Source organism: Cervus canadensis, chromosome 32 (assembly GCF_019320065.1).
Source record: "Cervus canadensis isolate Bull #8, Minnesota chromosome 32, ASM1932006v1, whole genome shotgun sequence".
In the NCBI taxonomy this organism is placed as follows: domain Eukaryota; kingdom Metazoa; phylum Chordata; class Mammalia; order Artiodactyla; family Cervidae; genus Cervus; species Cervus canadensis.
Genome location: NC_057417.1, coordinates 22,457,098 through 22,484,579, shown reverse-complemented (window position 1 = coordinate 22,484,579; position 27,482 = coordinate 22,457,098). Strand labels below are relative to the sequence as shown.

At 44.2% G+C, this 27,482-nt stretch overlaps 1 protein-coding gene across 4 annotated transcripts in view; it reads right to left on the bottom strand.

Moving 5' to 3' along the window:
• The window catches only part of CALN1 (calneuron 1), a 490,771-nt gene that overhangs the window by 340,038 nt on the left and 123,251 nt on the right, over window positions 1–27,482 (bottom strand). For 3 of the 4 annotated variants that reach the window (XM_043456427.1, XM_043456428.1, XM_043456429.1), the window contains exon 2: window positions 23,989–24,113. In XM_043456427.1, the coding sequence (XP_043312362.1) occupies window positions 23,989–24,106 (118 nt within the window). In that variant the 5' untranslated portion in view covers window positions 24,107–24,113. Of the gene's footprint in view, window positions 1–23,988; window positions 24,117–27,482 lie in introns of all 4 variants that reach the window. The other variant, XM_043456426.1, reaches the window with a different exon arrangement.

Sequence of the window (27,482 nt, the reverse complement as noted above, 5' to 3'; positions counted from 1 at the left end):
TAAACTGGGACTTATCTGGTGGTTCAGTGGCTAAGACCCGTCAGGGAGCTAAATCCCACATGCCATAGGGTGGGATCAAAGACTCACCCCGTGCAGTCAAATAAATAAACATTTTAAAAAATAAATAAATAAAGTTGAGTATACCGAGAACCTGCCTGCCAACGCCAGAGATCTAAGAGACCTGGGTTCGATCCCTGGGTCAGGAAGATCCCCTGGAGGAGGGCATGGCAACCTATTCCAGTATTCTTACCTGGAGAATCCATCCCATGGTCAGAACAACCTGGTGAGCTATAGTCCATGGGGTTGGAAAGAGTCAGACAAGACTAAAGTGACTTAGCACACACACACAGGCATACACAAACCAAGATCAGAGAGTCAAAGTAACTTCCCAGATGTTAGTCAGCTAGAGGCAAAGCTGGGCTTCTCACCCAGGTATACGTGATTCCAAAGCCAGATCTTGGCTGTGCTGGAGCCTCAGACAATTCAAAAGCTCAATTCTTTTCTCCACAGGAAGTATGCACAAGTGTTCTGCTAGTCACTGTCTCTACATTTGTTTTTCTGTTCCACCAGCAACAAACTGCCAAGAAATGCAGCTGCCCACAAAGTCTCCTGGTCCTTGGGACAATGCTTGTGTCATTATGCCTCCTCCACCTTTTTTAATTGAAAAAAAAAAAAGTCACTATAAAACACAATTCAAACATCAGATGTACCTAGACTCTATTTCTTTTCTCCACACAGGGTTCTTTCTCCCACCCCTAGGGCCACAGTTTCATGTTATCTGACAAAAGTCATTCCAGGTATCTTCTTGGGGGGGAGGTCTTCCTAAGTCCACTCATGTTGTGTCTTGGGGTGAATAAGCAAGTCCTTAGGCAGTGAGACCTCTGGACCATAGGAAGCCCTACCTCAAAAATGCCATCTTCCCTCACTCTATCCTTCCTTCCCTCAAATACACCTGAAGTTCCTATCTTTGGCAGAGGACAGAAAGTATCATTTCAAACTTAAGAACTGGCCTGATAATGTTGATACCTTCGAGAGAGTCAAACCACTCCAGACTGACTCCAAGTATGAAGACTTGGCTCTGGGGGTAAGTAACCAACTGTGTCAGGGCTTCTTGGGTGGTGCTAGTGGTAAAGAACCTGCCTGCCAATGCAGGAGACTCAAGAGACAGGGGTTCAATCCCTGGGTCGGAAAGATCACCTGGAGAAGGGCATGACAACCCACTCCAGTATTCTTGCCTGGAGAATCTCATGGATAGAGGAAACTGGCGGGCTACATGTCCATGGCATTGCAAAGAGTCGGACACAACTAAGCGATGGAGCCTAGATGTACCTAGGCTCCAGCACTAGGTACATCTAGGCACACACAACAAATTACCACAAATAAATTTACTCTTGTAGAGTGCTGGAGGTCAGAAGTCCTAAAGTCAAGGTGTGAGGAGGGCTGCGTTTCTTCCAGAGGCTCTAGGGGCTAATCTAGCTACTAATCTACCTCTTTGCATTTTCCAGCTTCTAAAGACTGCCTGCGTTCCTCAGTTTGAGTCCCCTTCCTCCATCTTCAAAGTCAGCAACGTAGCATCTTCCAGTCTTTCTCTCTGTTTGCTTTAATCCTCATGTCCTTTCTGACTCTGAGCCTCCTGTGTATGCGAGCTAAGCCGCTTCAGTTGTGCCAGGTCCTCTGTGACACTATGGACTGTGGCCCAGCAGGCTCCTCTGACCGTGGGAGTCTCCAAGTAAGAATACTGCCATGGGCTGCCATTTCCTCCTTCGGGGGATCTTCCCAGCGCAGGGATGGAACCCAGTTCTCTTACGTCTCCTTCACTGGGAGGCGGGCTCTTTACCACTAGCGCCACCTGAGCCTCCTGCCTCCCACTTATAGGAACTCTTATGATTACATAAGCTCCCACCCAGGGTAATAGTCTTATCTCAAGATCATAATGTAATCACATTTGCAACAGACCATTCGCCATGTAAAGTGACATATTCATAGGAACTAGGAACAAGGACATGGGCATACTTGGCGGTGGGGGGTGGGGGGTGTTATTCAGCCTACCAGAAGACCTGATAAATTTCAATCTGAATTTTTTTTTTCAAAAATATCATTTCAATCACATTTTGAGAATCAGTACAGTCCATAATAGATTACATTTTTGGTGCTGTGAGAGACATTTTCCAAAGGGTATTTTAAATTTGATGGTATTCCAAGATACAAAAGAAAAGTAAAATTAAAAAAAAATTTTAATCAAGAATATGAAAAAAGAGCTAGGTAAAATAAAGAAAAATCACATAAGCAGTGGTAGATCACAGATTCTAAAAAAAATATTGGAAAATCACACAGCTTGTGCAAAAGGCAACTAGAAATCCTATAGTTCCAAGTGACTTGGTTAAGCACAGGACACGCCAATTCATCATTCTACCCAGTGCCTCCTCCTGGGTGGGGACAGACTCAGGCCACCACTGCCTACCTCAGTGTCACTGCAGCCAAAACTCCAACAGACTCACCAGGCCCGTGTTGCAAGCTGCGAACCACAGAGGCACCATCTTCTTATACGAAGCACCAGCCACAAGCCAGTGCATGTCCCAGAAGACCATCACCCTAACCCTGCAAAGAAGCCACTAGAGAGGCCACCCAACCACATCCACCCCCTCTGTCAGGTCTAGAAGTCAAGAGCTTGACCAAAGTCACAGGCTTAATTACTGGAATAGGCAGAATCAGCCCAGAGAGTACACCTTTCCCCAGGTAGCCATCAACACATCCACGGAATCTTCAACAATAAATAAACTTTCAATGAACCTTGCTGGGGCCTGGGAAGATCCTTCCTTTAATTCAGCCTCTTCTCCACAATTTTCACAGTCCTCACTCCAAATCTTTCCTCTTCCCCTTCAACTCCATCACATTCTCTCTGACACTCCCTCCTCAGATTCAACTACAAAATTCTATCCAAAGGCACTCAGATTTCTTTTTTCCTATCTACTGACTCCTCCCCTTTAAAAAAAAAATGAGTTTATTGGAAAGAGAAAGACAAATACCATATGATATCACTTATATGAGGAATCTAAAATAGGACACAGATGAACTTGTCTACGAAACAGAAACAGACTCACAGGCATAGAGAACAGACTCGTGGTTGCCAAGCGGGAGGGGAGGCAGGGAAGAGATGGCAATTTGGGATTAACAGATGCATACCACATATATAGAGAGAATGGATACACAAGAAAGTCCTACTGTATAGCACAGGGAACTATATTTATATCCTGTTATAAACCATCATGGAGAAGAATGTGAAAAAGAATAGACAGGTAATTGAATCACTTTGCCATATAGCAGAAATTTACACAACACTGTAAAAAAAACGATATTTCAATAAAATATTTTTAAATGAGCTTATCCTCTGAATCAGAATTATGAGAGGTTAAACCACCATTAAAGCTTAACACTGGGAGATGGGGCATGGGAGGCAGACAGCCTAGGTCTTTGACCTGGCTGGTCCTCACAAGCTGTGTGACCTTGACGCAGTGACTTAACCTCTCCGTGCCTCAGTGGCCTCACTTGGAAACGAGAATCGTAACAGCAAGGGCCTGGCAGAGCAGATGTGAGAACCGAATGAGAGGGATGCAGGGCGCACAGTGGGCTCCAGAGCCTCTGCTCTTAACACTCAACACACTGAATTCACAACCTGGGCTTTTATTTCTCCTGCAGGTATTAGCGCTACACAACTGGTGCATTGGTTCTCATAACTTTCCTGTGTGAGGCAAGATTAATTCTGAGATAATGCCCATTTTACTGAGAGATAAACTGACACTCAAGAAGCCTCTGTGCTATCTGTCTTGCCCAGTGCACTGCAGAGTCTCACTAGGAGGTTTTGCTCATTAGGTTTCCTCAGCCTGGAAATGGACAGTTGTATAGCTGTCTTCTCTACATATCTCTGGGTTTGGGGGAAGGGGGGTTGTTTGGGGGTTTTTTTTTGTTTGTTTAGCATTTCCCCAGGACTGGATCTATCTGGGAAGAACATAAAGAACATGATTGTGAGAGTGGACTGGATTTGTCTCCGCCTGGCAGTTTGTTAAGGCCATGAAGGTACGACGTGATGTGTGAACACCCTGCCCTGGATCTACAGTCTGCCATCCCCACTCATCAGCCTCCCAAGAGACTTGTAACCTCGCCGAGCACACACACTGCGCCGCTTTCTCTATGAAGACAAATGTGTTTTGCCGTGAGTAGGCGATGCTTCTGAGCCAAAAAACATATTATAATAAAAAACTATCATCAGAGGCTTGGAGGAAAACACGATCCCTCTACAGTTGTGTATGTGTGTCTGTGCATGCCTGCACAAGGAGGGGACAGTCTATTTCTGAGCGGACAGGGGTGACAGGGCCACAAGTCAACATGAAGCCATTAGCACCTAGCTTGATGTCTTTTCTCCCTTAAATAAACATTCTTTAAAGACAGAATATACTGAACAGATAGATAAGTTTCAAGATTTAACAACCTGTGGGGACATTATTACTGTTGTATTCAATGGCAGGCTTTACTACCTCTATGCTCCAAGAAAGACATTCCATCTTGAAGAGTTCTTGCCTTAATCATTGGCAAATGAGCCCTGGTCACACCCAGATGATGTGGAAATGCACCGCAGGCCCTTTACCCCTGGGTATTACCCACATCTCAGTACCCCTACCTGGTTCTCCTGCAGCAGAACCAGTGTATGGCTGAGGGTCAAAGAAAAGGAAGGAGGAAATGAGAGCTGGATAAGTGAGGAGATCGAGGCGTTGGGATAATGATGATGACAAAGAATGACAGAGAAATAGCATCCTGTGTGTATGAAATAAATATGAGTATAAATGTGGATTCCTCTGCCCTGCTTGCCCAGGACAATTACATCAGCAAAATGTTGTTGAATTGTAATTCCACATAATGATGATGGCATGTCAGGGGTGGAAGGGCCACTGTGGTCTGGGGAGTTCCAGACGTCCTATGAAGAAGGTTCAGAGTCAAGCCCAGAAAGTACATGAGCCCTACATACATACACACACACCTAAAAAAGATGTAAAGGTGACAACAAATTTCAGATTCACAGATGAGACTTAGTTTTGTTCATTCACTTTGAAACATCCTTCACCCTTCCTAATTTGCTTCAATCCACTTTGGAAAAATTGGCTGGGGAGAAGAAAAAGAAAAGAAATTCAGACTTTCTCTCTCATCTTATTCCTTCCCCATAGCCTGCCAAGCAAGGATACTAACAGCCCCTGTAGAGCACGCAGCCATGCCCATCATGTTACATGCTCTTCCCACAAGGTGGGAACTATATGACCCCATCTTATAGATGAGGACATGGAGATGTGTTTTTAAAACGTGCCAAAGGGCACAGAGATAATAAATGATAGGTTGAAGGTTTGAATCAAATTCAGGCTAATCCCAGAATCCCTGGAATTTGCCACTGCAGGCAAGAGGTCAAGTTTGTTTTGTTTTTTTGGTTTTTTTTTTTTTTTGGATTGTGCTGCATGCCATGTGGGATCTTAGTTCTCCAGTCAGGGACTGAACCTATGCCCTCTGCAGTAGAAGCACAGAGTCTTAATCACTGGGATACCAAGGAAGTCCCAAGAAGTCAAGCTCTTTATCCTTGGCCTGAGAGTGGCCCAGGGCAGTTCTCATTTTAGGTGAGTGACATTTGGAGTAACACAGTCTATTTGTAGGTCTGTTTAGTGGAGAAAACTAGAGAGTATTTTTATGGTACCCTGAAAAAGATATTTCTGGCCAGGAGCCAGTGTGTGAACTTCTTTTAAAATCTAAGACAGCTAGTGGGTTTTAGGCAAGTTTTTCACTTAAAGAGTTTGAAAAAGAGGGTGTTATCAATCAAACAATAAAGCAAATTAATTAAGCACAAATAGGTGACCTATTTTTTTAACCCAAAGAGTACCTCCTCCTGATACGGGATTTTTGGCTTTTGAGAATATGAAGGATGCCATATCCTTCATAGAGCTACAGGACTAGCCATGACACATAAAGCACAGTTCAAGGACATGAAGGAGCTTAACTGAAGATGTGGTCCGTCTCAAACACCCAGTCACCAGTGACCACCTGTGGTCCATGGAATGAATGGCTCTTGGGCCTTGGGTACTTGTCTTTGGCTCTCTTTCCTTTAATCCATCACTTCAAAATAATGAAGATTCCAAAATCTTTATCTTAAGGCTAATGAGGGCCAGAATTTAATATTCAAGGGCCCGTTGACTGTCTCCAGTGGGATGATCTTCAGTTCTTATCAGTTTCTTCCGATTCTGTTCAAACTCCCATGTCCTTGGTCTGTGACTGGCATCACCTGCACCTAGTTACCTCATTAGTTAACCATACACCTGACTCCTCTTGTCCTCACCTGCTTCACATCCACACATCAAGACCTACAATGTGGAGACAGGATAGCATGGGAGTTAGTGCAGAGTGGGGGCTTTGGCATTGTTATTGTTGTTTAGTCGCTAAGTCATGTCTGACTCTTTGCAACTCCACAGACTGTAACCCACCAGGCTACCCTGTCCATGGGATTCTCTGGGCAAGAATACTGGAGTGGGTTGCCATTTTCTTCTTCAGGGGATCTTCCCCATCCAGCGATTGAACCCACATTTCCTGCATTGCCAGGTGGATTCTTTACCACTGAGCCACCTGGGAAGCCCGGGCTTTGGCATTCAGTTCAGTTCAGTCGCTCAGTCGTGTCCGACTCTTTGTGACCCTGTGAATCGCAGCACATCAGGCCTCCCTGTCCATCACCAACTCCTGGAGTATACTCAAACTCATGTCCATCGAGTTGGTGATGCCATCCAGCCATCTCATCCTCTGTCATCCCCTTCTCCTCCTGCCCCCAATCTCTCCCAGCATCAGGGTCTTTTACAATGAGTCAACTCTTCACATCAGGTGGCCCAAGTATTGGAGTTTCAGCTTCAGCATCAGTCCTTCCAATGAACACCCAGGACTGATCTCCTTTAGGGCTTTGGCATTAGAGGAAGTTAAATACAAATCCTAGTCCACTGACTATTATTTGTGTGACCTTGGGCAAATAACTTCATCACTTTCACACCAATCTCCCTCATCTGTATAATGAGGACAACAATGTCTGCAAGAGGTATTGCAAACATTAACATGGATAAAATGAACACTGCTGTGAGTATGTGCTAAGTCGCTTCAGTCATGTCCAACTTTTTGCAACCCTTTGGACTGTAGCCCACCAGCCTCCTCTGTCCATGGGATTCTCCAGGCAAGATTTACTGAAGTGGGTTTCCATGCCGTTTTCCAGGGGATCTTCCCGATCCAGGGATCAAACCCGCATATCTTATGTCTCCTGGGCTGGCAGTCGGGTTCTTTACCACGAGTGCCACCTGGGAAGCCCAAACACTGCCAAGTGTCTGTATTTTTAACATCCCAAGCCCACTTCTCTCTGACTCACTGTCATTTGCTAAGCTTAACCCCTCACCACTTCTCTCCTGACTATGAGAGGCTGGTGATGCTCCAGCCTCTAGACCCACTCCCCTCATACCCCTTCTCCACATCACAAGTACAGTCTTCATAAAGAACCTCCCCAGCATGCATGGATGCACTTTGTCCAGTCTCCCAAAGGAAAGCAAAACAAAACCTTTATGGAGTAATGGGTATAAAATGTCCAGTTCAAGAGGTGTAGATAAGCAACTTGTGTTACCCTTTGTTGAATCCCTTCAAGAAAATGACAAGGGACTTGCCCAGTGGTCCAGTGATTAGAAACCGCCTTGCAATGCAGGGGATACGGGTTCAATCCCTGGTCAGGGCACTAAGATCCAACATGCCGCGTGGCAACTAAGTCCATGTACCACAACTACTGAAGCCCTCATGCTCTAGAGCCTGTGCTCCACCACAAGAGAAGCCACTGCAAGAAGAAGCCCGCATACTGCAACTAGAGAAAGCCCATGAGCGGCAACAAAGACTCAGGACAGCCAAAAATAAAATGAAAAAAAAAATACCTTATTAAATAAAAAAAGAACATGACAAAAGATATAGAGCTTCTCCCCAGGAAAAAAGCACTATGTATAAACACACAAAATAGTCAGAAGCTACAGGTGAGTCAGACACGACTGAAGCGACTTCGCAGCAGCATAGGAGAGATACAGACCCCAGCTTTAAAATCCCTGACTTAGAACATTCTTCAGCCTGGCTTTTGATAACTTCATTGTTCATCCTAACCTGTCCGCCAGGTGGATTAACCTCAGTCACTGAGGTTTCAAAATTTGAAACAGCACATCTCTTCATGTGCATATCCAAATCCAGCAAGAAAATCTAGCAAGCAGCCGAAGACACTTTCCCCAGAAATAGATGGCACCTTGGAAGGGGTCTTGAGTAGCATCAAATTATGATCAATCATGCACTTGAAACTCAGAAGTTTTTGCAGCCTCAGTAGGTGTGACTAAAAAAACTGTACTTGGTGGTCTGGGAAGAAGCACCAGGGAGGGGCAGGAAACACTGAACTCTCAGTCCCCATGACTCCCCTTTCCCCAGCTCTCTCCACCTGAGCACCAGATGGCAGAGAGACTGAGCTCTATAAAATCTCCTACAAGATGCTTAGGGGCATCAGACCAAGAACTTTAGAACCCATCCTTCCTATAACGCTTCTAGACACAGATATTAAATTGCCGCCCAGATGGTTGAGGTGAGCTATGTATCCTGAGGCTCATTTTACTGGATATCAGCAGAGTAATAACCAGCAAAGCCAACTGGCACCAGCCTAAGAACCAGCCCTGTGCCTGAGCGTGAAAATGGTAGCACATTCCTCAGGCCAGCATGACTTAGGTCCTGGGGCCATTCGTTTTAGCAGCTTTACAGGGAGGAAAAAAAAACTACACTTTTTTTCACTATCACCATAAAACTTTAGTGTTACAAACAAACCATTAATACTGAAGTTGACGTTTCTAGTCTAGAAGAAACATTAAAACAAAAATAGCCTTGAATTTTAACCAGATGAGGTTAGGGAAAACCTAGGAGAATGAGAAAAAGCCAGCAAAGGAAAGGCAATAGGAAATGGATAGAAAGTCACACTCAGCAAAACCGATGGCTAGACTCCTCCATTTCCAGAAATCATCACTAGCCCAACAGAGAGGAAGGAATGGAAGACTTCTTTTCAATGTGTTGAATTCAAAGAGCTGACAATGTCCCCTCCCAAGAGGGAATGGGTTCTGGTTATCTGGCCATGACTTCAGCCTTCCTGTCTCCTATTACCATCTCCCCTCCAACCCAAGGAATAAGTCTTGTGAGATATTTTTAAAAAGGAAATTTATGAGCATGTTCATTCCTGATCCTTGGAAGCGACAATGAGGAGTTGGAAGGCCTGAATTGTCAGTCACTCACAAAATTTTCCCACATCTAATTCTATTTCTCAGGACAACCTAAGGTTTGAAAGCTGGTGTCACTAGCTCAAACTCTTAACCTTCATCCCAATGAGGACAGGGTCTTTGAAAGGTAAAGTGCTGAGGTTAAAGCCAGAGGAGTAGGAAAGGCATCTTTATAGGCTTAAACACTGAGAATTGTGATGGGGTGTCCATATTCTTCCACACTGAAAGGTCTTTCCAATTAGAGGCATTCACCTCCTGAAGTGAGCCTGTCTTGACAGGACAACTGCATAGGATACTAGTTAGTGTTTTACTCTCTCCTCCAAGGAGCCAATCTGCCCCAAGGTGGAAGTAATAATCCTGTCTGGATGTGTCTTGTCATTCTTGTAATGACCATCATCATCATTATTATCATAACAATAACAGCAGTAATTACTACTATTGATACCATTACTGTTACTATTTATTGGGTATTTACTACATACTAAATACAATAGTAACTCACTCTGCATATATTATCTCATAATATCCCTTTAAACTACATACTGTCATCCACATTGTACAGGCGAGAACATCTTACCTGGTGGCTCAGACAGGAAAGAGTCTGCCTGCAATGAGGGAGACCCAGCTTCAATCCCTGGGTCAGGAAGATCCCCTGGAGCAGTAAATGGCAACCCACTCCAGTATTCTTGCCTGGAGAATCCCATGGATGGAGGAGTCTGGCAGGTTACAGTCCATGGGGTCACAAAGAGTCAGACACAACTGAGCAACTGACACATACAGGCAAGAAAACCAAAACTCATGGAGTGTTGAAGTAGATCATTTGACTCTAAATGCCATGTATAATCAACCATATTTCACTATCAGATATATCATCCCAATTATACTCTCACTATAGAATAAATCAGTTCAGTTCAGTCACTCAGTCGTGTCTGACTCCTTGAGACCCCATGAACTGCAGCACGCCAGGCCTCCCTGTCCATCACCAACTCCTGGAGTTTACTCAAATCATGTCCATTGAGTCGGTGATGCCATCCAACCATCTCATCTTCTGTCGTCCCCTTCTCCTCCCACCTTCAATCTTTCCCAGCATCAGGGTCTTTTCAAATGAGTCAGCTCTTTGCATCAGGTGGCCAAAGTATTGGAGTTTCAGCTTCAACATCAGTCCTTCCAATGAACACCCAGGACTGATTTCCTTTAGGATGGACTGGTTGGATCTCCTTGCAGTCCAAGGGACTCTTAAGAGTCTTCTCCAACACCACAGTTCAAAAGCATCAATTCTTCAGCACTCAGCTGTCTTTACAGTCCAGCTGTCACATCCATACATGACCACTGGGAAAACCATAGTCTTGACTAGATGGGCCTTTGTTGGCACAGTGATGTCTCTGCTTTTTAATATGCTGTCTAGGTTGGTCATAATTCTCCTTTCAAGGAGTAAGTGTCTTTTAATTTCATAGAATGATTAATCGGGAGCAACTAGCTCACTTTGGGACAAATTTCATGGCATTCACTTATTTAGCAAGTTTTTCTGGGGAACTTCCCCAGTGGTCTAGCAGTCAAGACTCTGCAATGCCACTGCAAGGGGCATGGGTTTGAGTTCTGCTTTGGGAACTAAAGCAAAAATGGATCCCACATGCCCCATGGTGCTGCCAAAAAAAAAAAAAGAGAGAGAGAGAGAAATCTGAATTTTTAAAAACAAATATTTCTGAGAACTCACTGTTTGTCTAAACATTCACTACGTTTGCTCACAGGGATGAACATGGTGTATTTGGGCCCCGACCTCATAATGAAACACACCCAGCAGAAGTTAATGTTCTCCTGGAGGCATTTTGGGTCTCTGCCATCCAGCCTTCCCTGTTGGTCCCACTCTTTCTGCCCTGCTGAACCTCTTCCTTTCACATTTCAACAGATGAACTTGAAATAGAGTCTATATATGTTAGAAAAAGAACAAATTCCCATGCTTTGAAACTGTAGATCCATTATCTCTAATCTTATTCAACAATACTTCCTCCTTAAAAATAGTAAAGAGAAGATTCTTCAAAGTAGCATTATGTGTAAGACACTAATTTTAAAATGGGAAAATAGGTTTAGAGGTTGGATTAATTGTCTGTGGTCATATGGTTGCTGATTTGGTGGGTGTAGGTTTGGCTGTGGGTGAGAAAAACAAATCAGAAGCCAATTTCTCTCTGTTTCACTATCCTCAGGCACCCAGGGTCATTCCAGCTCACCACTCGGCCACCTTTGTCTTCATGGTGCCAAGTGATGACATTCCCACTCCAATAATAAGAAGGAGGAAAGGATACAGAAAGGGCAAAGTGCAGCAAAGTTGCCCAATGTCACTTCAGCTTAGGTGTCATTGGCCAGAACTTACTAATATGGCCATACCCAGTTCTTAAGGAGACTTGGAAATATAGTCTTTATTTGAGCACACATTTGTCCAGCTAAAATTTCTTCTACTGAAGAACAAATGCTATTGGGGAGGAGCTAACCCACTCTATTGTAGCTGCTAAGTAGTAAAATTTGGACAGTCCACACCTGTGGGACTGCTGAGCCCCTACTCTGTCAGGTCAGCTTTAATCCCTATTTTTGTAGCAAAGATTTTTGGTGCTCTCTTCCTCACTGCATAAAGAAATTGCTAAGTACGATTTTAGAACACTATATAACATTTCATTAGCTTTCAATAGCTAGAAACCATCTCCAAGCTAATATGTATGTGTTTTGGTGGTTTTAAAATACACCTGCTAATGCTTTGATATTCATCCCTTCAAAACTAAAGCCTAATTCCACTTACCTTAAGTATAGGCTCTATTTGGTGACTCACTTTTAGAGAATATATGGGGTAAAAGTGACAATATGTGACATCTGAGACAAGATCATAAAAGGATCATTCATTTTAGAAAAAGTCAGATCCCATGTCATGAAGTCACTCAAGCAGTCCTATGGGGAGGCCCTCATGGAAGGTCCTGAGACCTCCAGTCAACAGCCTTGGAAATGGCTTTGGATGGATTTCCCAGTCACAGTCAAACCTTCAGATGACTGCAGTCCCAGCAAGTGTCTTGACTACAACCTTTTGAAAGACTTGGGGCCAGACTAGCCATCTGTGCCACTCCTGAATTTCTGATCCACAGAAACTGTGAAATAAAAATGTTTTGTTGTTCTAAACCAGCAACTTCGGGAGTACTTTGTCACACAGCAATAAAGGTCTTCCCAGTGGCTCAGCGGTAAAGAATTTGCCTGCAATGCAGGAGATGCAGGTTCAACCCCTGGATTGGGAAGATCCCCTGGAAAAGCAAATGGCAACCACTCCAGTATTCTTGCCTGGAGAATCCCATGGACAAAGAAGCGTGGTGGGCTACAGTCCAGGGGGTCAAAAAAGTCAGACTTAACTTAGTGACTAAGCTGCCACCACCACCACCACAATATAGGTCTCAATGTAAATTCAGTGCTCTTCTGACTTGAGAATTAGAGAAAGTAGAAAAGACCACCTTGATAGACAAAATCTGTATTTCAAATGGCTGTGTCCTAGCTCATGACCTGCTTTCAAATGTTTTGTAGATGTGTTTGGATGAGATGCTCTGGATACTCCTGTGAGGAGGAAAAACCAGTAAGCCATTCCTGCTAGAACATATTGCTAATATCACATCCCTGAGTAGTCCCAGGAAACAGCTGAACCTGCTGTTGGCCAATTACCACCAAGAGAAACAGCTCTGTATCAATGAAGCCAACATCGGAATGATGAGTTCTGGCAAACTTTCTTCAGTATCCAGATGGATAATGCTGAATAATTCTACCCAACAGGTTAACTTATTCAGTTATCTGGGGAAGCACTGTGGAGCTTAATTACCTTAGCAGATCTATTATGATGCATTTCTGTTGAAAGTAGAGGCTTCCACAGGAAGAATATCAAGGCTATTTTATGATAGAGATGAATTGTTAGATCTTGTTCCACAAATATCCCAAGTCAAAGGTCATGCTTCACAGTGCAGGTCCTTGAACTTTCACACCAAGATATCACCTCTGCCTACTATCTCAAGCAGGGGGAGGGGGAAACCAGAGAAACATGTCCCAACACGGGTACTTGGCATCATCTGGTGGAAAGACTTTTCAAACTACCATCGTCCCTCTTCTCTCTGCATCTGGAGTCTAAGATTAGCACCTAGTCCTTCACCGAGAAACACCATCATCAAAAGCCACCGTTACTAGGGAAAACAGGTTTCAAAAAACCTTCAGGAATTAGAGGTTGAGAAAAAGTTGAAACCTACCAACACCTTTGACATAACAATACAAAGTGCTTGTATGTTGGGTATTTTTATTACAGACTTCCCTGGTGGCTCAGCTGGTAAAGAATCTGCCTGCAATGTGGGAGACCTGGGTTTGATCCCTGGGTTGGGAAGATCCCCTGGAGAAGGGAAAGGCTACCCACTCCAGTATTCTGACCCGGAGAATTCCATGGACTATATAGTCCATGAGGTTGCAAAGAGTCGGACACAACTGAGTGGCTATCACTTTCACTTTCAAGGAGCTCCTATTTAAAATATAGATGAGAAGATGATTCTTCCAATAGGATCCTTGAAGGCTGTCACTGGAATAAGGTATGTTACCTTTTTGCCCCAATCAATTGGAAGTTTGGAGCTAAATTTAATGCTCACAGTAAATGTATTAGTTTTAGGGGCTGTCATATTTTTTTCTTCCTCTTGGTATGTGAATTTTTATTTCCTATGTCTATTCCGAAAGCCTCTGCAGTTTATGTTTCTTCTTTTATCATATGATGTCTCTATCACTTTGGAAAGCATGCGGCATATAAATTACCAATGAAGAAAATGAAAGTGGCAGGGATAGTACTCAGGTTTTCTTCTTGGCCACAGCTATCAAAAAGCACTTTCAGAACCAGATGCAGGGAACTCCAAGAAGACTTAGGCAAAATGTCCCTTTAAGTAATGGGCCCTCAGAAGCAGCTACCATCAGAGAAATCCCTCCTTGGCACTGCTAACAAAGCTTCACAACTCTCCACAAAAGACTTACCCTCTCAAGGCTCCAAGGCAAGTCAAGCCTCCAGGAGAAAGTAGCCAGGTAGATAAAAGGCCCAGGTTGTAAGGCTAATTCCCAGCTCAGAAGCACAGCTGTCTATCTGGCACTCCCACTCCTGTTGGATGATGTGGCTCATTGTGTAGGTTTTATCGCCTCCTCTGGAGGAGAGAACTTTGAGCCATCAGCCTTCTCAGATAAGAGTTGAGAGCTTCTCTTCTTGTGACAGTAATGTTTCTGCCTTCTTAAAACCCCACTTGAAAAGCCTGGAGAGGGAAGGATCTCAAAAAAGGCAAGTAGGGTGCCTCTGGGATTTCTAAATCAACCATCAAAAGTAGAGGAGGGGAAAAAGGGGGGGGTGGGAGGAGTCTTCTTTACAAGAAAATATATGATGGACCAGACAAGTGAGGGTGGAAAGGGGCTCTTCAGAGCTCACAGCACAGAAGGCAGACCCCTTCCAATGTGAACTCAAGCCCACCACCAGCCTTTTCCTGGGCTGCAGTGCACCTCTGCTCTTCATGAGAAATACACTGGGCTCACACAGAGCTTTAAAAATATCTCTCCACCCACTGAAAGTCTGATTAATCAGCCAAGTTCTCACCCAGGTGTCACAGTGGTGGCAGTGATATATATGATAGTGACATGAGGGTGCGGGGAAGGCACAAAGGATCTTACTTAGCAGGCGGGAGGATTCAGAGCACAGAACTTGAAAAGCATGAGCTCTGAAGCCAGGTGGCAGTCTGCATCCCAGTTTCAACACGTGCTAGTTACGCGACCTTGAAGAAGGTTATTATTGAACATATCCCTTTTCCACCTCTGCAAGAATGAGGTTCATAATAGCACCTGTATCACAGAATTACTGAGAGGGTTAAATGGATTAAATCATCTCCTGCATGTTGAACAGTTCCTGGCACATACTGAGCACTCAGTAAACTCCAGTTGTGATGATAGGATGAGGATAACAATGGACAATGTTGAAAGTTACAAAATGATTAGGTGTTTCCCAAGTACATAGAACATTCTTGAAAGAAGCAACTAAAATAAAGGCAGAGAAGCAAGAGAGATTGTGAGGCAGCAGGAAGCCATCTGGAAGGCAAGGTAGGGGTGAAGCAGACAAAAAGGAAGGGTCCAGGCCACACAGGGCTTCATACACTTTGTCACAGTGATGCGCTGTAGCTAACACAGCTGTAGGCTGCAGACAGCCATTTCAGAATTATCAGCAGAAGTGAAACATTAAAGGGTAAAATGCTAGAATGGTTGAAAATTACTTTTAACTGGTTCAGGTTTAAAAAAAAAATACTGATAATAAGCTTCTACTGTGACAAAGTAACCAGTATGAGAATAACCCTCCCACTGTGAACAAGCATAAACCTGAACAAAATATATAAAGCAACTGTTTTCAGGTCATAAACAACAGGCAGCACAAGACTGCAGTTGCAGGGTGAGAGGAAATTCACATGGTGAGCCCCATGTCCTCCCTGGCTCACTGCCCGGGGACAATTTCCCAACCATAGCTCTTATGTTGGGGTAGCAGAAGGGGCTGGAATCTATTGGGTCAGGCCACAGAGAGAAGAAAACTAGGCAGAGGGGGCCTCAGAAGCTTGTGTGTGGTTCCCTATGAGTGACTGGCTGAAGACTGGGCAACCCAGTGCAAGCTGAGATTAAACCAGACTTACCAGGAAGCAGCCACTATGAGATTGAAAATGGAAGACAGATATGAAAATTTAAGCATCTGTAGGGGATGTCTGAAAAATCTCATTAATACCCCAGGCATCCAGACACTAGAAAGACCACAACTTAAAACATTCTGAAGGTCTCCATAAGATTCACCTGCACAAAACCTAAAACCAAGCCCTGACAAGATCCACAAGGGAGACAAGAGTTTGGAAGCTGAGTCCCTGTCAAGTTAGAGGGGCTTGGGAGCCAGCCACCTTGGGATTTCCAGAGATCTACCCTAACATAAAAACAAGAAATCAAACCAACAGAAGTTTAAGGAGGTCAGTTAGTAATTGAGCTACCTATTAGAACCAAAAAAATTAGCCCTCTTCAAAGAAAGCTAACAGAACACAGTTGTTATAACATAGCACTTACAAAGTTCAGTATACAGTCAAATATTAACAGGCATACAAAGAAACAAGAAAACTTGATCATAATCTAAAAAAAGACAATAGAAATCAACCCTCACATGGCCTAGAGCCTAGATGATGGATTTAGCACTAAAGAGTTTAAAGAGCTATTATAAATTTAAGAAAATATGTCCAAAGAATTAAAGAAAATATTGTTTAAATCAGTAAACAGAGTATCTCAGCAAAGAAATGGAAACTATAAAAGAAGAATCAAATTAAAATTCTAGAGTTGAAAAAACTGTGTGTGTGAGAGAGAGAAATGGAAAGAGAGAGAAAGCAAATGCTGCAATGTTAGCAATTGACAAAGGGTACACAGGTATTCACTGTACTTTCTAGAATCTCTATAGATTAAAACATTTTTAGAAATGAATAAAGAAATATTAAATACATTATTGTTTTATGTATATATCTTTGTGTGTATTTTTGTAGGACAAGAAGGAAAATGTGATAACTTAATCAAGTGTGCATTTGAGATGCATTCTTCCAGTGAAATGGAACTGAACTGATATACGGCTGGTATCCTGGATAAGGCACAAGATCACCTCTTGGTGACTGCAATTGTCTGGGAGGTGGGGGACCTGGCCCAAGAAAACAGCAACATGGCTGGAGAAGAAGAAAGTCAATCTGCAAGGCTTTGCCAATGCTATGTGTAGAGTAAGACAAAAGGAGGGGATCCAGGATGATCCCCAAATTACCATCATGGCTTACTATAATAGGATATAATTATCTGGGGAAAAATCCAGAGAAGGGGCAATTTAAGAGAAAAAAAGAAAATCTGTTCATCTTTGGACATTGGAATTTAAGGAACTGTATACAGGGCTACAAGTAGCAGGTCTAAAACTCAGGAGGGAGGCATGGATCAAATATATCTATCTTGAGGTGACTGGTACACAGTTGCTCCTGGGGAAGACAACAAAAATCAATCCCAGGAGATAATAGTGCATCAGGAGTGGGCAGAAGATGAGGGAAATTACAAAGAAGTAGAAAAGAGGAAGGAGGAGAGCCAGCTAGCGGCAAGGATGCCAAGACAGTGACAAACCAAAACCCAGGGTGTGAGCAATGTTGCCAGATGCCACAGAAAGTCTGGGATAAATGCTGAGTGTCCACTGCATCAGGCAAACAGGAGGCCATTGAGGAAACTGGACTGTGCTGAGGCAGTGGGTCTGCTGCTGCTGCTGCTGCTGCCAAGTCGCTTCAGCCGTGTCCGACTCTGTGCGACCCCATAGACAGTGGCCCACCAGGCTCCGCCATCTCTGGGACTCTCCAGGCAAGAACACTGGAGTGGGTCTAGAAGAGTCCAAATGAAGGGAGATAACTACTAAAGTGGTACTTCATGTTACAAAGTTGGATTGATACATCCATTCCGAAATTCAAATTAAAATATTCTCCAAAAAGGTATGTAGGATAATGTATGCACATCCCCAGAAACATTTATTGTGAGATGGACACACATGTTAGAGGCTGAGGAGACATTTTCACTAGTTGCCACACCAATGAAACTAGTGTAACATAATTGCCACCCACCACAGAGGCACATACAGAAGGCACTGGCTCATCACCATTATCTGCCCTGCTAGGGACCCAGAGGCTACACTGACCAGCAAATCAAGCAATAGATCTTTATTTCACAGCATGTGTTCTCCACGGTAATCTACTCCTCAACCCAAACCCACCTCGGCAACATCTTTTTTTTTAATTTTCATTTTATGTTGCAGCACAGTTGACTAACAATGCTATGTTAATTTCAGGTGGACAGCAAAGTGATTCCATGATGCATATACATGTACCTATTCCTTTTCAAATTCTTCTCCCATTTAGGTTATTATAGAATATTGAAGAGCTCCCCATGCTATATAGTAGGTCCTTGTTGGTTATCTATGTAGCAGCACCTCTTTTCTAAGCTCCTTTGGGGAACACAACTCTCTAAGGGTAACAGGAGCCATGGGTGAGTGTGTCTCATCCCCCATTATTTGTGGGGGAGTGATGAGAACCCAAATGTACCAGAATGTTGACTACTAGCTTGGGAACAGGAAAGAGACCAGAAGCAGAGAAGAATAAAGGAACTAATAGAATTCTGTGGCATAAGGGAGCCAACTTAATAGGAAGGGCCATCAAGAACCCACTTCCGCCCAGCAGCCATGGACTAGAGGAACGTCTTCTAGAAACTGGACTCTCCAGCTGCGGCTGAAAAGGGGACATTATCCCAGGTCTGGAATAAACTGAAGATCGAATGGAGAAAGCTAAAGGCTCTTTATAAACCTTGTCTGCTGACAGATCTTGGGTCTACAAAAAACTTCCATTGATGAGTCACAAAACAGAACAGGAAAAGCAAAAGGGACCATATAAAACCATCTTCTAATGGAAAACAAAGGTAGCATCAGCTGGGAGGCTCGGAGAGAAACAGATTTTTATTATAAAAAGATCTCTCTATATAATTTATGACAAGAAACAGAAGAGACTTGGATAACCTGTGTACAAGTTGTTCTCAATAAGACAAAGAGCTGGGAGAGAATAAAAAAACATGACTCCAGTAAAAGACGAAGAAATTGCCGTGAGAAGAACATAGCCTAAGACTATAGCAGCAACATCAACGACCACAGCCTGGGAGCCACAGATCGGAGACAAACAATACCTGCCAAGGACAGAATGGGCAAAAAAAGAGAATAGGACAGACAAGTGGACTTAGGCATTTACCTATCAAGAAACACCATATATTGATGAAAATGAATGAACTTCAGCTACCCTCAAAAACATGGTTGAGTCTCACAAGTACAACGTGGAAGAAAAGAGGCTGGACAGAAAACCTCAAGTATAACGTGACCCCCTTGAGATGAGGGTAAAACACAAACACAAACAATGATAGGTGACTGAGCAAGAGATAATAGGAAAAATTTCAAAGGTACTTCAGGGTGCTGGTAACACCTCACTCCTTAACCTGGGGGCTTTTTGCACGAGTGTTCATATTTGATAATAATTGAACTGTACTCTCAAACTTTTCTGTATCATACTTTGACCAAAATGTTAAAGGATAGCTACTGAAATAAAATCAAGCTACAATGAAACTGAAAGTTTCAACCATAATGAAAACAAGTTCTAAAGGCAATAGTAAAAATTGTTTTAAATGACTGCAAACAAATAAATCCATGAAGTGGTAGACAGACTCAAGTGCAAAAAAAAGAGAAAAATGATTTGAGAAGAGACCCATTTTGTGGAAAATATCAAATGAAGATCTAGCGTTCGAATGGGAGGCACTCCTGAAGGAAAAAAAACAACAACAAAAAAACAGAAATAACAACCATTCCAGATGTGAGAGCAAACTAACCTAGGTAGAAGGAAGACCCAAGACATTAATCCAAGAAGCTCACACTGTTTCTGGCAAGAATAATGTGAAACACCCACACTCGGACATTTCACAATGGTCATGGGGAGCCATGAGGAGAGCATTTTCAACATCACAGCTGCAACAGAAGGGAGGCTAAACTACATCCTAACAGCCCCAAACTGAAAACAACCCCAAAATACTTCCTGAATGGAATAGATACAGAAACTGAGATATATTTATATACAATGGAACACCACACATTCATGAAAATGAGTAAACTTCAGATAGAAGCAAGTTTAGTTTAAGATAGCCTCACAAGATTATTCAATAAATAGCACTGAGAAAACTGTTTTTAAAATATTTTAATTCATGTGTCTAATAAAATTCCACATGACACACTCTAAAAACACAAGATACTACTAATAAATTCTGTATATACATAAACTCCCTGGGTAGATTGTAAACTTCTTGGACCAGGCAACAAATATTATACTTCTTTGTATATTCCTCTGCCTAGAAAACATTTGGGTAAACATTCCTGTAATGAATGAGTGACTAGGAATGAATATATGAATAAACACAAATGAATGAATGAACATTAAGATCTCAACCAAATCATCACTGCTGAGTTTGTTGGGTGATTCCCAACTCCAGTCTGACCAACTCGATGCAGCCTTGCATTATTTCCTCCTGAACTTTGTTTATAAAGAAGAAGTAGAAACTTCTCAGAGTAAATGGCAGAGGGAAGTAGCCTGCATGGCAAGTGGCCCTGTTCTCAGAGGGTAACCTCTCATGGACTGGGTGCCTTTGCTCCTTACACTGAAGGAAAGGGATACTCCATCCCCAGTGACAGTCACTTACCAGGTGAGGGAACCTGCCCTTGGTGATCCATAAGCCTGAGGCTGTAGCTATGGTGGCGTGGGGATGGTATCCAACTAACATCTGTGCCCAATGTGGCTGGACCACAGAGGATGCTTCAGTGTCCACCAGTGTCCAATATATCAACTCCCTATGCAACACCCTGTGTCCTGCAGGGATAAACGAGTGACCCCCAAACAGTAGGATGTTAGGGCTCGGCTGACACAAGGCAGTCCCAGGAGAACAGCAAACAGACACAGTCTCAGAAACGGTAGTTTCCCTAAAAACCAACCTGCAGTCCTCTGAACTGATGCAAGCCAACGTAGAGCACCTGCTCAACACACAGAACACATCGTCACAGCCCTGCCACAACCCCAAGATGCTTGCAACAAAGCGTGAGCAGTCATAACTCAGGGTTCACCTTGGCAAAAATAAATAAATAAGGAGAAGGAATCTTCCATCAGAAAATAAATGGCCTTTCTCCAGGCTCAGAGTATGGATTACCCTCCTAAAGGACAAATACAGTATTTTCCCCAGCCGACATCACACCACAAAGTCCAGCTTTACTCAACTAGGGACCCCTGACCCCCACCCCCTCGACATACATCCAGAGAAAACTATAATTCAAAAAGATACGTGGCACTCCAGTGTTCACTGCAGCATTATTTACAATAGTCAAGACATGAAAACCACCTAATGAACACCAGCAGATGAATGGATAAAGAAGATGTGGTCCACATACAATGGAATATTAGTCATAAAAAAGAATGACATAATGCCGTTTGAAGCAACATGGATGCTAAGCAAAGTAAGCTGAAGACAAGTATCATATGATATCACCTACATGTGAAATAAAACCATGATACAAATGAACTTATATATAAAACAGAGACAGACCACAGACATGGAAAACAAACTATGGTTACCAAAAGGCAAAGGTAGGGGAGGGGTAAATTAAGAGTCTGAGATTCACATACATACACACTACAAATGGCAACCCACTCCAGGACTCTTGCCCGGGAATTCCCATAGACAGAGGAGCCTGGCGGGCTACAGTCCATGGGCTCACAAAAGAGTCAGACATGACCTGAGAGACTGAACAACAATATATATAAAACAGATAGACAAGGACCTGCTCTATAGCACAGGGAACTATATTTGATATTTCATAATAACTTACAAGGGAAAGAATATTTAAAAATAGATACATATGTATGTATAACTGAGTCACTTTACTGTATACCCGAAACTAATACAACACTGCAAATCAACTATACTTTAAAAAGAGAGAGTTGCTTGAAGCACATAGACTTTTGGCCCAGGTCTCATGGCTTCTGCTCCGTGGGGCTCCATACACAGGAGGCTCTTGGTACCTCCTGCAAACTGGTGACTGAATCTGGGGGAACCTACTCAAACACCAGCACCCCGCCCCCCAAATCTATGCGCCACTGCCCAGCTCCCCACTGGAGCAGACCCCTGCTCAGGACACAAGGAAGACTGGGCCTCACCTCACCTGCCACACACCCACAGCTCAGCCTCAGTCTTCTTTGTGGCCATCAGGATGGGCTCATTTTGGAGGCAGTCAGGGCTCTACTTTTTGCTTCCAGGTCCTTGTCTGAATATCCTCTGGCCAACTAAAGGCCAGGAGACATGCAGGCACAGCTCTCCTCTCCAGTCCTCAGTCTGTCTGGACCACAGTGAGCAGCTGCTGGGCATGGGGAGCCTGGCTCTGGCCACATCACTCCCCTTCCTCTGACACCCTTCGGCCTCTCCCCCAGACCCAGCCCACTGGGCCCTGAGCTTCACTGCTTCGTCATGGAACTAAGCAAGCCTCTACAGGGAGGCCTGGGAGATACCACGAGTTCAGTTCCAGGCCATTGCAATAAAGCTTATGTTAATATCACAATGCAGGGAATCACTGAATCCTTTAGTTTCCCAGTGCAAGTAAAAGTTATGTTTACGGACTTCCCTGGTGGTCCAGTGGTTAAGACTCCATGCTTCCACTGCAGGAGGCATGGGTTCAACCTCTGGCTGGGGAACTCAGACCTCACAGGCCACACGGAGCAGCCAAATAAGTAAAATAAAATATCTTTTTTAAAAAAGTTGTGTTTACACTACATTGTGTAGTCTATTAAGTGTGCAATAGCATTATGTACAAATAGTGTATGTACCTTAATTAAAAATCATTTTAGCAATAAAAAATGTTAACCAGCATCTGACAATGTAGTGTTGCCACAAACCTTAGATTTGTTTAAAAAAAAAAAATGCAGTATCTGAGAAGCACAATAAGGCAAAGTGTAATAAAACGTGGTATGACTGGCAAGAAGTAAGCAAACAACATGGGCAAGAGCAAGAAAGCTATCCGACGCCCCTGTCCTTGCTTGTCGCATCTCCTGCTGATCAACTGTGAAGCAAGTTCGGCTTCCCTGGCCCAGAACTGAAACTCCCCACCTTTCCCTTGGAAGAAATGTGGCAAGAGAAAGTGCACTGGTTCAGACTATAACACTTAAAAGCAAAGATATGGGCCATGTGAGGTAATTTCAACTTCCCTATTTTAGAAAGTAAATTTCAACTTCTTGTTTTAAAACAGTGTGTTACCAGGAACACAGCATTCCAAAATAAGACAGGAAACTGAGCTGGCTTGGCCTCAGCAGATGTAGTACCTAGGCAAACATCTGGCCGCATCAACCTAATTCTCTATCCTAAAAAAAAAAAAGAAAAAATTCTTTCTTCCTCATTTTAATTTTTTAATTAAGGAGTTGATTTCCCCAGGCTACAGAGGGGGGCACTGTCCCAGGATGAATTCAGTCACCATGTTCTCTGGTTCGTTCCCAACCCTAAGGCAGGGTTACACTGTTACAGAGGCAATCAAAATAATTGCTGGCTATTTCCACCTGGACACAGATTTCAAATGATTCTGATCTGGACAGGATTCAAAGCACCATTCAAAGGCCTCAAGTCAAGAGACGGCCATTAACAAGGCTACAGTCTCGCCCACAGCTGGGACCCATCGTGAACAAGAGGGAAATACGGCCACACTACTGGCGATCAAGATTCCATCAACTGAAAAATAACACATGGGGAGCTGAAGGCTGTCTCCCCAGTTGGTATCCAAAGGAACCAAAACATTCACCATAGATTTTTTCAGGCCACCAGGTCCATCTCACACAAAGAAGTCGTCTGGGCAAAAGTGATCTCTGAACTCTTTCCTGCCGCATCATGGTTAGACTTGGCCACAACTGATGGCCAGGGTCTTAGGTGCACGACAGCCCCAGATGGCTCCCTTGGGTGGCTGACCTCCCAGGCAGGACGGGCGCCTTACCGTCCAACTCCTCCACGGAGATGTTAGCCAGCTGCTCGCTGTCACTGCCAGCGGAGAGAGATCGGTTGAGGTAATTCCCCTTGTACAACAGGCCAGCGGTCACATGGTGAAAAGGCATCTTCTCCCTGCTCACGAGAGACGGGAGGTAGAGGGGGAAAGAAAGACATCATTATCCATTCCTCTTTTCCTTCCCTGAAGGACCATCCCAGTGTTTGGACGGCCAGGGGTATTTTTTTAAATAACAATAACGTTGGTAGAGGGAAAGTCAGAGAGTACCAGGGTCCCCACGGCTGGAACGATTCCCAAATGCCCCCAAATTCCGTCCCTTCCTTCACTATACATCTTACTTTATTTTCCCCAGTTAATAATGAACTTAAGCCATGGGGTTCTGGCAGACTGTGGGATACCCTGGCATCAACCAGCCGTCTCTCCATGCAAACAAGGATGCACTCGCTGCTTTCTCTGCCTGATAAACCCTTTCTCTGTCCTCATAAGAAAGGATTGAACACCCTAGAAATGTGAGTGTATCCAGGGACCAGATGTCTTAGCTAGGACCGTATAGAAATCCAAGTGTTTCATTTTCCCCAAGTAAAGCAGGTATTGCACTTATACTGCACTCAAAGCAGGTCAGACATGCCAGGCCCTGAGTGAACACAGACAACAGCCCGCAACTCTGAGAAGCGGCCCTGCGCCTATTAGCACAAGTGGCTCGTGAGCACAGCCCACTGAGATGCCAATCACACCTGACCTGCCGGAAAGGTGGGCAGCATCTCAAGGTGTCTCAGAACAAAGCAGCTTCCAGGACTCCCACAGGAAACCAAAGCATCCCCTTAGATCAGACTAACAAACCCTCCAGGGTCCTCGGCCCAGAGCGCTCCGCCTGGGGGTGTGAAGTTCCCACCGGTGCAAGGTGGGCCAGGGGCTCCGGACTAAGGTGAAAGGGAGGGACGAGAGATACAGTTAGAAAGTTGGGTCTCTCACAGCATGGAGGTTCCTCAAACAACTAAAAACAGAGTTGCCAAATGATCCAGCGATCCCACCCCTGGGCATATATGCAAACAAAACGCTAACTCAAAAAGATACATGCACCCCTGTGTTTACAGTGGCACTATTCACAATAGCCGAGATATGGGGACAACCTAAATGTCCATCAACAGATGAATGGGTAAAGATGTGAGATAGATATACACACACACACACACACACACACACACACACACACACAATGGAATACTACTCAGCCATTAAAAAGAGTGGAATAATGCTATTTGCAACAACATGGATGGACCTAGCGATTATCAAAGTAAGTGAAGTAAGAGAAAGACAAATATCAAATGATATCACATATGTGGGTCTAAAATACGACACAGATGAACTTATTTACAAAACAGACTCACAAGACACAAGAACAGACTTGTGATTGCCGAGGGGTAGGGGAAGTAGGGAAGAGCTTGCCTGGGAGTTTGGGGTGGTAGATGCAAGCTACTACATTTAGAATCATAAACAATAAAGTCTACTATGTAACACAGGGAACTATGTTCAATATCCTGTAATAAACCATAGTGGATAAGAATATGAAAAAAAGAGAGAGTGAGAGAGAGAGAAAGTTGGGTTTCCCCATAGTGGAAAGAGCAAGTTCTGTTATAGTGAGTGAGTCGTGGGGCACACCTGGTTCTGCTTCCCCATCGGCAAAGGGGGCTAAGAGGAAAGAGAAGGCTCTGGGTGGAATTAGGGAACAGGCAGGAAGGATCAGGAGTCAATTCCAGGGTGCAGGTAGAGGACACCCTTTTAAAAGAGCTCCAGGAAGGTGAACAGGGGCACAGGAAGGGGTGAGCTCCCCACCACTGGGGGCATGCAAGCAGAGGTTGAGGTCTCCCTTGCCAGGGCTTCTGTGGGAGAGAAACGGCCCCTGTGCTGCCTCCCACACACCAATCATTCTCCCTGTGAGTCCCTTGCAGAGTCCCTCGGGGCACTAAAATTTGCATCTGTGTGTTAAGTCGGAGTGGTCCTAGAAGCCACTTAAGGCACTGCTGAGCAACAAGGTGTAAATTACAGAAAGAGACAGCCGACAGAAGGCCAGTCTCTGGGGAGGCCTGTTCAGGGCTTCCGGGCTCCCAAACCTTGTGTCCCTCAAGTCACACTCATGACAATCAACTGTCCCTGATGATGGATGCCATGGGGGGAGGGTCTTCTTTTCCCTGTAACACTACTGAGTGGCAGGCCGGCAGGATGCCCCTTCCTCTCTCTCCCTCCCGACTAGAGCCCACTCCAGCATACCCCTGAATGGACTGAGAGCTACCGACTTAGAGATCAACCCATGAGACTCCTAAGAGCTACAGGGCTTGACCAAGAGCAGGAAGCCGGTGATTGGAAGAATCCATTCTAGAACACAAGCCTCCTAAGGGCTCTTTCAACCAAGCAGCCTCAGCTCTCCACCAGACCTTTCCACCCGGATGTCAAACCCTCATTTCAAACTTAAGATGTTGAAAAATGAATTAATTATCTTCCAAAAAATAGGCCACACTTTCTGATTTCTCTGTTTCTATCAAAGGTACTTTTCGCTCATCATAACAACTGGGACAATTCTCACAAATGTTCTGGGCCCTGAAAAGTAAAACAGACACATGGCTGAGGCTGGAGCCAGCCCCCAGCCTCCAATCCACCCTTAACTCTTTCCACGGCTAACAAACATACATCCCTCCATCCACGGGCCGATCGCAAATGACAGGAGGGAGTCACAGAGTATGCAAGCCTTTGACAATTGTAAGGGGCACCTCTTCAGCTAATTATAAGTCCGACTCTTCCCCTCCCAGCCAAATCTATCCTTATACATAAACGGGCAAGCATCTTTCTATGGGTGACTTCCCTGGTGGCCCAGTGGCAAAGACACCGAGCTCCCAGTGCAGGGAGTCTGGGTTCCATCCCTGGTCAGGGAACTAGATCCCACGTGCCACAGTGAAAGATCCCACGTGCCACAGTGAAGACCCAGTGCAACCAAATAAGGAAAATAAAATTTAAAAATAATAAAAATAACAAAAAAATTGTTTTTAAAGAATCTTTCTTTGGAAGACAACTTCAATTACCATCACCTCTTTCCTCAAAGTTAAATTCCAGACCAAACAGGTTTAAAGGTGAGAATCAGATGCACAAGGCAGGACCACTCTCCCTTTCCTACGGCTCGCCCTGCTTAGGGGCACCATGTACCACCAGGGTCATTTCCACCCAGACTGAGTTCCCTGGTCCAGGGAGTGAGGCGTCCATACTGGCTAACATTTCCTGTGTGGTTTCAGCATCCCTCTCAGCGCTGGCCCCAGGACCCAGTCCATCTGTTGTTTTAACCATCGTTTAAATCCTTCATAAACATGGGAAAGCACCCATACTGATCTCTAATTTTGCCACCTGGAAGGAGGCCCCACGGAGGTCAGTAAGGCATGGAAAGTATTTCTTCCCACGCCACCGCTCATGACTCCAGTGTCTCAGCATTTGGTAAACAT